The sequence below is a fragment of the Penaeus vannamei genome, chromosome 1, assembly GCF_042767895.1.
Source record: "Penaeus vannamei isolate JL-2024 chromosome 1, ASM4276789v1, whole genome shotgun sequence".
Lineage (NCBI taxonomy): Eukaryota > Metazoa > Arthropoda > Malacostraca > Decapoda > Penaeidae > Penaeus > Penaeus vannamei.
The window spans coordinates 49,323,359-49,335,858 of NC_091549.1; the positions used below are offsets into that span (position 1 = coordinate 49,323,359).

The 12,500-nt window shown below is 43.5% G+C and overlaps 1 protein-coding gene across 1 annotated transcript in view; it reads right to left on the bottom strand.

Moving 5' to 3' along the window:
- The window catches only part of LOC113823925 (Dorsal root ganglia homeobox), a gene marked incomplete at its 3' end in the record, with an annotated part of 34,470 nt that overhangs the window by 691 nt on the left and 21,279 nt on the right, over positions 1-12,500 (bottom strand). Inside the window, 3 exon segments of the mRNA XM_070126341.1 lie at positions 1,312-1,814; positions 2,339-2,449; positions 11,629-11,730. Of these exon segments, the coding sequence (XP_069982442.1) occupies positions 1,312-1,814; positions 2,339-2,449; positions 11,629-11,730 (716 nt within the window).

Here is a 12,500-nt window from a genome sequence, read left to right on the forward strand (position 1 = left end):
ACTATTAGTATTATTACTAATATATATATATATATATATATATATATATATATATATATATATATATATATATATATATATATATATATGATTAGTATCTGCGATTATCATAATAATTTCCTGGACTTTTATTACTGTAATTGTTAATCATCATTGCTATTGAAATTACATTGTTATTGTATTGTATTCTTGCTACTTGTCTTGTTATAAAAGTTTTCATAATTATCTTTTATTATTATCATTATCATCATTGCTCTTTTCATTAGTATGATCATTATTATTATTATCATCACTACCAATGTTATTATTATTATCACTATTATTATTATTATTATTATCATTAGTGCTATAATAATTATCATTATCATAATCACTATCATTATTATTGTTACTAATATTACCATTATCATGTTTTTGTTATTGATGCCATTATTGTTATTATTACCATTACTTTTATGATCATTATTCATAATTTATTTCAATGTATTATTATTATAATTTATAATTATTATAATTTATTCATACTTTATGATCATCATTTTCATGTGTCATTAGCACTGGCATCAATCATCGTCAACAATCATAATTGTCACCATCATTATTAACAACACCATCACCATCTCCCATAGCTGTTGCAATCATTACTACAATTAATACTATCATCAATAATAGTTGCACCTCTATTATAATTGCTGCATCCTGTCCTAATATTAACCACCGCTAATTTCTGCAATATGACACTAATCACCATGATATCAACGGGAAATGATAACCTGAAAATATAATAATAATATTGGTGACTGTTATTACCATCATATCAAATTGATGACTGCTGTTACTATCGAATTAATATTCGCGATCAGTGTCATTAAGATAATAATGATAATAGCATTGTAAATTGTAATTATAATTATCTTCATAATTTTCCTGTTGTGCAGTTGGTATAGTCTATCGTGTAATCATTATCAATATCATCATGATTTTAGTTATCATCTATAGTATTATCATTCTGAGTATTATTTCATTATCTTTATTATGACTGTCATATGTCGTTTCTCGTGATTATCACATTTCCTTTAAAAGAAAATTATTGCTTAATTTTTTTATTATTTTTTTTAAAGCTCAGTGACATTATTTTTGACATTGCAGATTATGTTATTGTCTTTATCATTGTTATTGTCCATATTAATCTTAGTTATGATTTTGTAGCTTCTTTATTTTCCTTAATAACTAAAAAAAAAATCCTTGATTACACTGCCTGATTCTGTAAATTATATTCTATCGTAAAAAAAAAAAAAATAAAGAACTTACTCTTCTGTCTTGGGCGAAGATAAGGGTTTGGGCGGAGGTGTGGGCGGTTCCTCGCGCTCCTCCCCCTCCTCCTCCAGACGGCCCGCCCCCATTGCTCCGAGGTCCCGCCCCCCGCCCTCCTCCGCCAACCCCGCCCGCTCCTCCTCCTCGTAGGCGGAGCGAGCGTGGTCGTAGCTCAAGGGCGAGGCCACGGATTGGCTGTCGACGTCCTGTTCCAGATTGGGGGCGTGGGGAGGGGGCGTGACCGAGGACGAGGACGAGAGGGCGTGGTGCAGGACGTGGTGGTGGCGGTGGATGTGGGCGTGGGGCTCCGAGGGCGAGGGGTGGGCGGGGAAATCGTCGCCGCTGGAGGAGGATGCGGCGGCGGCGGCGGCGGCGGAGGTAGTGGGGGCGTGTCCGTGGGTGGGCGTGTGCGGGCGCGACGAAGACGGGGAGCCGGGCGAGGGCGGCGAGGCGACCTCCAGGCTGCTGGTGGCTCCGTCGGCCTCGTCTGCGGCCTCGCTCTGGGGGAGGACGGCGGGATGTAGGCCTAGGCTGAGGACTTTCTTTTCTTTCTTTTTCTCTTTAATGTTTTGGGTCAAATGGGAAAGCATCGCGGGTGAGCCTCCGTTAGTAATAATTAAATGTTAATCTCCTTCTCTCTCTGTATCTCTCACCATCCTTCTCTCTCTTGCTTCCTCTCTCTCTCTCCTTTCTTCTCCCACTGTTTCTATCCCTCTTCCTAACTGTTCCCCCCTCTCCTATTCCTCTTTATCACCTATTCTGATTTCCTTCTCTCTGTTTTCTTTAATTCCTTCCTTTTTCTCCCTCCTCATGTTTCTCTCCCGTCTCTTCCATTCTCTCTCTCTCTTTGTTTCCCTCCTCTCTCTCTTTCTTTCCTTCCTCTCTCTCTCTCTCTCTTTCCCTCCCTCCTCCCTCTCTCTCTTTCTTTCCCTCCCCTCTCTCTCTCTTTCGCTCCTCTCCTTCTCTCTCTTTCTGTCCCTCCTCTCTCTCTCTTCCTATTTATTCCCCTCTCCTTCGTACTTACCTGTGTCTGGGTGTTGGCATTCGGATCTCCTTCCACCACTTCTCTCTTCCTCTGTTCTTCTTTCAGTCTCTCGCTCTTCCTCCATTTGGCTCGACGGTTTTGGAACCAGACCTTAAAAAGTGAAAAGAAGAGAATGATTTACTCTTATCAACCTTTTTTGCATTTTTTCTTGTGTTCGTGATATATTTTTTTTCTAATATATTTCATTCGTGATGATACACACACACACACACACACACACACACACACACACACACACACACACACACACACACACACACACACACACACACACATATATATATATATATATATATATATATATATATATATATATATATATATATATATATATATAAGTATATTTAACCGCAGTGGTAAAGTATTTGATGATGGAGATCACAGTTAAAAGCCAATAATGTCTTATCATCTCATCTTTATTGTTAATAATTTTGATATGATTATCTTGCCATCCAATCTTGAAATAGTTATTGCCATCACCATGTTTCGTTTCCCTTAATTCCATATTTCTTTTTTATATGCAAATTACGCAGACGGACATACACGAAGATCTATCACACGGTTGTCATGGTAAACAGATCACAGTAATATTTTTAATTTGATGTGACATGACTTTTATATATTTCATCAGTTAATTCCCAGTTATACTCAAGTCACGAACTGGTCTGTTCAAAGAATATCAAACACTTATTATAAATTCTTTATTGATGTGCTTGGTTTCAAATATATTTTTAATCATTTCTTCTTTGGCTTTTTTTTTTTTTTTTTTTTTTTTTTTTTTTTTTTTTGCCAATCTTTATTTTCAAATTTTAACTCATAACTCATATCTGTTAACTTCATCTGCTCGTACATTACTAATTAATTCACCTGAAAAAAAAAACGCAGAAGGGGCGAAACAGTAACTCATTAAAAAAAAAAAAAAAAGTTAACACAGTTTCCCCTTTTCAGGAATCATAAATTCAGATAATTGATCTTAACCTCCAAAAATTCTCTCAAGTCTCGCATTTCCCGGAAAAAAAAAACATTAAAGAAAAAAAAATATAAAATAGGATTAATCATTTAAAAAAAAAGAAGAGAAAACACTTCCACTTTATAATTAATGTTCCAAAGAAACTTTTCGAAAATTCTAACGCAATTCTCGTCCTTTCCCCCCCTCCCCACCCCCTCCCTCCAACACCCCACCCCCTTCCCTTCCCTCCAACACCCCACCCTCCCCTTCCCCTCCCTCCAACACCACACCCTTCCCTTTCCCTCCCCCCAACCCTTCCCCTCCCTTCTCCTACACCCCTACCTCCCCTCACCTTCCAATCTCCACCCCCTGTCCCACCCACTCCCCTCCAAAAAAAAAAAAAAAAAAAGAAAAAAAAAAAATAAAAAAAAAAAACTCAAACACTAAATTGCTCCACCGACTTTTCATGTCCATAATTAGTCCCGAACTCGATATGTCAATTAGGAGAAATAAGAAAACCAATTATTGTAATGCATCCGTAATCCATTTTATCTTTCCTCGGCAGCGGAATAAAGTTGACAGAGAGAGAGAGAGAGAGAGAGAGAGAAGAGAGAAAGAAGAGGGAAAGAGAGGGAGAGAAAGAGATTTTATCTTTCCTCAGCAGAGAGAAGAGAGAAAGAGGAGGGAGAGAGAGAGAGGGGGGTGGGGGTGGGGGTCTGAGAGAGGGGGAAGGGGATATTAGAAGGCGGGAGAAGAGGAGGAAGGGAGAGGGAATGGAGGAAGTGGAGAAATAGAGGGAGAGGAGGAAAAGTCGTGTATATGTGACGGATAGAAAGGGAGAAGGGAGGAGAGGCAGAGAGAAAGATAGATAATTAGATAGTTGGACAGAGACAGAGATAGATAGATAAAGTGAAAGCGAAGGAGAGAAAGAGAGTGAAAACGAAGGAGAGAAAGAAAAAGAATGAGAGAAAGAGAAAGAGAGAGAGAAAGTAAATAGACAATGAAGATAATTAGACATAAACAAATAGACAGACTGGCTTTCCAGACAGAGACGGAGAGAGAGAAAGAGAAAGGGATAGACGGACAAAGAGAGAGAGAGAGATGGAGAGCGAGTAAATTAATTGAAGTTTAGTTTTCGCTGCCGTCACTAGATGTCACTTGAGACTTCGACTCATGAGGGGAAAAAGGTGTATATATTTTTCCCGCGCTTTCTATTAACCGTCGCTCTTGCGCAGGATGGCGGCGGGAGTGGCGGGAATCCACGATTTTTTTTTTAATATTTTTTTTTCCGTAGTCCCTTTTCACTCCATTTCTTAAAATTAGTTTGCCTTATCTTTGTTTGTCTTTCTCTCTCTCTCTTTTTTTTTTTTTTTTTTTTTTTTTTTTTTTTTTTTTTTTTTTTTTTTTTTTTACTTCGTTCCTATTTCTCTCCTTTTCTTTTGATTATTTTGCTCTCTCTTTGTTTGCTTTTCGTATTTTCTTTCTCTCTTAAATATCTTTTTCTCTCACGGGTTGCTCTTTCTCCTTCGTTTACTGCCGTTGCTTCTCTCGTTCTCTTAAGCCAATCCTTTCTCCTCTTCTCTTTTTCTCTCTCCCTTCCCTTCCCACTCCCTCTTCCTTCGCAAACTTCTAACTCTCTTCCCCATCCACCTCCACCTCCATCTCCACTTCCACCACCACTATTACCTCCCTCCTCCTCTACCTCCCCTTCCTCCCTTCCCCATTCCTCCTCCACTACCTCTTCCCCCTTTCCCCATTCCTCTACCTCCTCCACCTCCTCCTCCCCCCTTTTACTCTTCCTCCTCCTCCCTCCCTCCATCCATCCACCTCCTCCCCTTCCCCCTCCCTCCTCCTTACCCCCTTCTCCCTCCCTCCCCCTCCCTCCATCCACTACCTCCCCTTCCCACCCCTCCCTTCCCTCTTCCCCTCCCTCCCTCCTCCTTTCCCCCTTCTCCCTCCTTCCCCCCCTACCTCCACCCACCTCCCCCCCCCCCCCCCCCTCCCCCCCCCACTTCCCCCCCCCCTCCCTCCCCTCCCTCCCTCCCTTCCCCCCTCTCCCCCTACCTCCTTCCCTAAGACCCCAGGGCGCGCACGCCCTCAGCTCGCGGGTCGAGCAGTTCAGCCAAGTCGAATCCCGCCCAGAAAGGAAGGAGGAGGGGGTGGGGTGGGGAGAGGGGAGGGGAAGGGGGGTGGGGAGGGGAAGGAGGAGGGGGGTGGGGTGGGGTGGGGGTGGGGGGGTGGAGGGGAAGGAGGTTTCGCGCGAGGGGAAAATGTAATCTGATCAGACAGGGAGGGGATTGAAGACGGCTGTTTACGACGGGGTTATGTGAGAGGGGGAGGGTTTATATTTGTTTTAAGAACTGGATTTTCCGAGAGGATTTATGGGCGGTGTGGGTATGGCGGGGTGGTGGGCTGGGATGGGGGGGTGGGGTTGCGGAGGTAAGGGGGAGAGGTGTGGGTATGGCGGGCGGGTGAGTTAGGGGGTGGTGGGGTGGGGTTGCGGAGGTAAGGGGGAGAGGTGTGGGTATGGCGGGGTGGTGGGCCGGGGAGGGGAGGGAGGTAGCGGAGGTTAAGGGGAGAGGGGGAGGTGTGGGTATGGCGGGGTGGTGGGCTGGGATGGGGGGGGATTAGGGGGAGAGGGGGAGGTGTGGGTATGGCGGGGTGGTGTGCTGGGATGGGGGGGGGGGGGTTGCGGAGGTAAGGGGGAGAGGGGGAGGTGTGGGTATGGCTGGGTGGGTGGGCTGTGGGGGCGGGGGTAGCTGACGTAAGGGGGAGAGGGGGAGGGGGAAGGGGGAAGGGAAAGAAAGGCATGGGGGAGGGGTGTAAAGGGATGGCAGGTAAGGGGGAATGGCAGGGAGGCAGGGGGGAAGTGGGGGGCGAAAGACAGGGGGGAAAGAGGAGGAAGCCAAAGGGGTAAAAGAAGGAAGGCAGGGAGGAGGGGGAGAGGCAGGGGGATGTGAAGGGAGCAGGGAGGGGGGGTGAGGTGGAAGGGAGGGGGCGAGGTCAGGGAGGCAGAGGGGGAGGGAAGAGAGGCAGAGGAGAAAAGGGAAGAGAGGCATGGGGGAGAGTAGGAGGGAAGCTAGGAAGAGAGAAAGAGAGGGAGAAGTTAAGTTAGAATTTGGAGGTTTTGAAGGAATTTGACTATTTTGATAAAATTGGCAGACGGAGGGGGTGGGAGATTACTCTCACTCTCTCTCTCTCTCTCTCCTTCCCTCCTCTCTCCCTCTCTCTATCTTTCTCCTTCCCTCCTCTCTCCCTTTCTCTATCATTCTCCTTCCCTCCTCTCTCCCTCCCTCCCTCTCTCTATCTCCTTCCCTCCTCCCCTCTCTCCATCTCCCTCCTTCCTTCTCTCTCTCTCTCTATCTCCTTCCCTCCTCCCATCCCCCAAACTCTTCCCTCCATCCCCTCTCTCTCTCTTTTTCACCCCCTCTCCCCCTCCCTCTCTCTCCCTCCTCCCCCTCTCTCTCTGAGTGTGTTTTAACTGTGCATAATATGAGTCCATGTTCGTAATAGGTTTAACATCCAAGAGAAAGCTCCACGAAACAAAATGAAATAACGAATGCAATCCCATTATGGTACACCGATAAAATTATGTAAAAATAGCTTACGCATCTCTCGCTTATACCCTCTTTCCTCTCCTTCTTCCTCCTCCTTCTTCCTCTCTTCTTCTATTCGCCTAATTTTCATTTTTTTTTTTTTCGTCTCTTTCAGGACATGCCTCCTCCCTTACTCTTTTACCCCTTTCGCTATCTTTGCTATCCTCTTTCCTCTCATGTCCTCTCTCTCGTACTTTCACCCTCTCCTCTTTCTCCTCTCCCCTTTCATTGTCTTTCCTTTCCTTTCCCTGATCTTTCCCCTATTCCCGCTCCTCTACCTCGTCGCATCCTCTCCTCTCTCATTCACCCTTTCCTCTTCCCCTCTCGCCCCTTTTCCTCTCCCCTCACCCCTTCCGTTCCTCACTCTTTTATCCTCTCTCCGTTCCTTCTCCCCTCCCGTCCTTCACTATTTCCTCCTCTTCCCTTCCCCTTCCATCTCCATCCTTACAGACTTTCCTCTTCCACCCCCCACCCTGTCACCCCATCCCGTCCCTTTCATCCTCTCCCCTCATCCCTCCCATCCCTTCCACCCCATCCTTTCACCTCTTTCCCTCTTTCCTCTCGTCCCTCTCCCTCTCCCCTCCCCCCTGTCCCTCACTCTTTCACCCCCTCCCCTTCCCTTTCCACCCCATCCTTTCACCTCCTCCCCCCTTCCCCTTCCACCCCATCCTTTCACCTCCTCCCCCCTCCCCCACCCCTGGGACTTGGGGGTCGGACCTGAAACCACAAGAAAAAGAGAACTTTGAGCTATTTCCCTCCCTCCCCCCACTCACTTCCCCCCCTCCCCCTCCCCTTCATATATATACCCCCCCTCCCCTTCCCCCATTAATAGGAGCCCGGTAACAAAAGCCATTAATTTTTGTATTAGTTGGACCCCGCTCCCGGTTCCCTTTCTCTCCTCGGGGACTTTTCTAATCCCATTTTCCACTTCTTCTCTTTCTTCATTTCCGAATTCAAATCCTGGAAATCAATATAATAACTGGGGTTTGTGTGTGCGGGAGGTGGGGGGGGGAGGGAGGGTGAGAAGGGGTGAGGTGTGTGTGTGTGGTGGGGGAGAAGAGTGCGTGTGTGTGTGTGTGTGTGTGTGTGTGTGTGTGTGTGTGTGTGTGTGTGTGTGTGTGTGTGTGTGTGTGTGTGTGTGTGTGTGTGTGTGTGTGTGCGTGTGTGTGTGTGTGCGTATGTGCGTGTGTGCGTATGCGCGTGTGGGTACGAGTGTGTGTGTGCGTACCCGTGTCTGCACGCGTGTGTATGTACATGTGCACGCGCGTGGTTATAAGTATGTGTATCCGTCTATGTGTATCCACGTGCCCGTATGTACGTATGTGCGTGTGTAGACCGAATTTGCCGACGCCTGTACGTGTGTGTAAAACGTACCCTGTAAGCACGGACGCAAAAGGGTAAATGTACATTCTTCCCGAAATTAAGGGGAAAAAAGTTGATTTCGTTTATTAGTTCAAAGGGAGTGTGATTTCCTTTCCCCCCGAAGAAAACGAGGAAGGAGAGGAGGAATAAAAAAAAGAAGACCACAAAGAATAGAGAAGAAAACGAGGAAGGAGAGGAGGAATAAAAAAAAGAAGACCACAAAGAATAGAGAAGAAAACGAGGAAGGAGAGGAGGAATAAAAATAAAGACCACAAAGAATAGAGAATAAAACGAGGAAGGAGAGGAGGAATGAAAAAGAAGACCACAAAGAATAGAGAATAAAACGAGGAAGGAGAGGAGGAATGAAAAAGAAGACCACAAAGAATAGAGAAGAAAACGAAGGAGAGGAGGAATAAAAAAAAGAAGACCACAAAGAATAGAGAAGAAAACGAGGAAGGAGAGGAGGAATGAAAAAAGAAGACCACAAAGAATAGAGAATAAAACGAGGAAGGAGAGGAGGAATAAAAAAAGAAGACCACAAAGAATAGAGAAGAAAACGGGGAGGCAGAGGAGGAATAAAAAGAGACCACAAAGAATAGAGAATAAAACGAGGAAGGAGAGGAGGAATAAAAAAAAGAAGACCACAAAGAAGAGAGAAGAAAACGAGGAAGGAGAGGAGGAATGAAAAAGAAGACCACAAAGAATAGAGAATAAAACGAAGAAGGAGAGGAGGAATAAAAAAAGAAGACCACAAAAAATAGAGAATAAAACAGGCACAAAAGACAAAATGCGGATATAAAGAATGAAGAAAGATATAATGAATAAAGAAAGGAGAAGAAAGGAAGAGGAAGAAAAGGAAAAGAAAAAAGAAAATCACATAATGGAAGCCTTCCAGAAGAAGAAATCTTGCTAGAATGAGACGAATAAGAAATGGGAAAATGAGGAGAAAAATAGAAAACGAAGGAGAAGAAGAAGAGGAATAAGGATAATAAGAACTCCCACCGCCTTGCCACGCTTGAGGACCTGGCAAAGGAAAAGGGGAAGGAGGGAGGGACGAGAGAGAGAGGGGGGAGAGAGAGGATGGAGAAGGAAGAAGGAGGGAGGGAGGGAGGGAGAGGATAAGGAAGAAAGGGGGGACGAGAGAGAGGGAGGGAGGGAGAGGATGAGGAAGAAGGGGGAGGGAGAGGGGGAAGGGAGGGAGGGAGAGGATGGAGAAGGATGAGGGAGGGAGGGAGAGGATGAGGAAGAAGGGGGGGAGGGGAGAGAGAGGGAGGGAGGGAGAGGATGGAGAAGGAAGGAGGGAGGGAGGGAGAGGATGAGGAAGAAGAGGGGGAAGAGAGGGGGAAGGGAGGGAGAGAAAAGGTGAGAAGAATGAGAGAAAAAGTGATAGAGAGAGAAGGTGAGTGTTGAGGGAGGAAGGAGAGTGGGAAAGGAGGAAGAGAGGGAGGAAAGGAGTGAGGAAGAGGAAAAAAGAAAAAGGAGGAAGATGGGAAGAGAAAGAGGAGAACAAGAAGGAAAAGAAGGATAAGAAAGAGGAGAAAGAGGGAAAAGGAGAAGGAGCAAGAAGATAGAAACAGGAAAGGTAAAAAAAAAAAAAAAAAAAAAAAAAAAAAAAAAAAAAAAAAAAAAAAATGAGGCGAGACAGACAAAGAAAACGAGGCGAGAAAAAGAGAGAGAGAGGAAGAGAAAGACAAGGATGAGGGGGAGGGAGGGGGGGGGGCAGGGGAGGGTTCCTAAGCAGGAGTCCGTCCTCCAAAAGCCAATTTTTCCCCCATTTGCATAAAGAAGGTAATATATCTAATTGCGAATTTCATTTCGAGCAGCTAATTCAGGTATTGCCTCAACGAAATGAAGTGAAAATAAGTCTGTGGAAGACTTTTTTATTCTCTCTCTCTCTCTCTCTTTTATCTTATTTTATTTTTTTTTTCTTCTTCGTCTTTGTCTTTTTGGTTCGCTCTCTCTCCCTCTTTTATTTTATTATTATTATTTTTTTTCGTCTTCGTCTTTTTAGTTCGCTTTCTTCCCTTAGGTGGTAGGAGGGGGAGGGGGGGAGGTAAGGGGTGGGGGGGGGAGATGGGGTTGGTGGAGGAGGGGTGGAGAGAGGCGGGGTGAAGGGCGAGGAGGGGGGAGGGGGGTTTGTAAAGGTGGAGGGGGGGAGGGGGAAGGGGACTTGGCGGGGAATGGGGGACGTTGGAGGGGGAGAAGGAGGGGGGGAGGGGGTATTGGTTGTAATGAGATCGCCTTTCTTCAGAGACGCCCGGGATCCGCGTTCTGGAAAATTCTTTTTGGGCTGTGTGTGTGTGTTCGTGTACGTGTGTGTGTGTGTGTGTGTTTCTGTGTATATGTGTGTATTCATGTACGTGTATGTATGTGTTCATGTTTGTGTGTGTATTCATGTACGTGTATGTATGTGTTCATGTTTGTGTGTGTATTCATGTACGTGTATGTATGTGTTCATGTTTGTGTGTGTATTCATGTACGTGTATGTATGTGTGTGTGTGTGTGTGTGTGTGTGTGTGTGTGTGTGTGTGTGTGTGTGTGTGTGTGTGTGTGTGTGTGTGTGTGTGTGTGTGTCTTCGGTGCGAAACGGATTAGTGAAAGGTAAAGACGCGGTGGTGTTCTAATTAATTTGATAATTCATTATGCAAAATTATTCCTTAGTTCCCTCTCTTTCTCTCTATTTTTCTACACTTGTCTGTGTGTTATTATCATAATGATCCTTATTATTTTGATTATTACTAACCTTATTATCATTGTCATTGTTATTGCTATTGCTGTTATTATCATTATCATCTTTTTATTATTATTATTATCATTATTATTATTACCATCATAATAATTATCATTATCATGATCACCACTGTCATTATCATCATAATCAACATTACTATTACTAACATCAGTAGCAGTATTAGTACTAGTATTAGTACTATCATTATTATTATTACCATTACTATCATAATTATCATTGTCATTATCATAATTGTTAATACCATTCTCATTATCATTAACATTATTGCTATCATTAACATTATCATTTTTATCATCACTATCATGATCATTATCATTATCGTTATCATCAGTATTATCATGAACATTAATATGATCATTATTACTAACATTATTATTATCGTTATTATCATTACTTTATCATCATTATTATTACTATCATTATTTTTATCACTGTCATCTTTACTATTATCCTCATCATCATTTAATATCATTATAATAACTATTGTCATTATCATCATGAACTAATATCATCATCACACTCATTCTCCGATCATTTAAAATCCTCATAGCATCCATAATCCCAATCAGAATCTTTATCATCTTTAATTCCATCATTATCGTTCTCTCACCTGCACCCTCGCCTCCGTCAGGTTGATCTTCATGGCGAGTTCCTCTCTCGTGAAAACGTCTGGATAGTGTGTCTGTGCGAAGGCATTTTCCAGTTCCTCCAGCTGTCGATCGCAGCAGAGGCCAGGCAGGAAACAGTAGCAACAGCAACAGCAGCGGCCAACGAAGAGGGAAGGGAGAAAGGAGGAAGAACTGGTTAGTGATGTTAACGAAAAGGGAGAAAAAAATAAACTGGTTAATTGATGACATGGCAACTCTTACGAATTCCTTTTTAACGAGAATTGGCTTCCTTTTCTATCTTAATCGGACACTTTATTGGAATGTCATTCAAATGAGTTAATATGACGCTATTAGGAGGAATCCGACGTAAATCTAATTTTCAATTTTATGGTCTAAAAACATCAGCTAGTAAAAGATATAGATAATTATTCTGAATTAGATCATCTTATCCCGCTGAAATAGATATAAATGACGCGTTGGCAACTTCTTTTGTGTACAATTTCAGCGCGTTCATAAATAACATATTTACTAAAACATCAGTATCTGCATTGAAAAAACGAAGTCAAATAATAATGAAATAAAAGACAATGAAATAAAAAATACACGGGAGATGAAGAAATTAAAAGAAGATGAAAAAAACTGCCGCTCCATCCACGTTCGAGTATGAAGTGAAAAAAGTTCTTGATGAATTGTCTACTTCGCCAATCTAATAACATTTGCTTTTGAAGTGCAAACAGGAACTTAATGAACTTCGTATGTTCATCTATGCTTGTTATCAAAGTAAGACAAAAAAAAGAACATTCAAACTACAAACAGCACGGCGCAATCACATTCAAATTTGGACAATAAAGAAAAATAGATTGTCCGAGGGAAA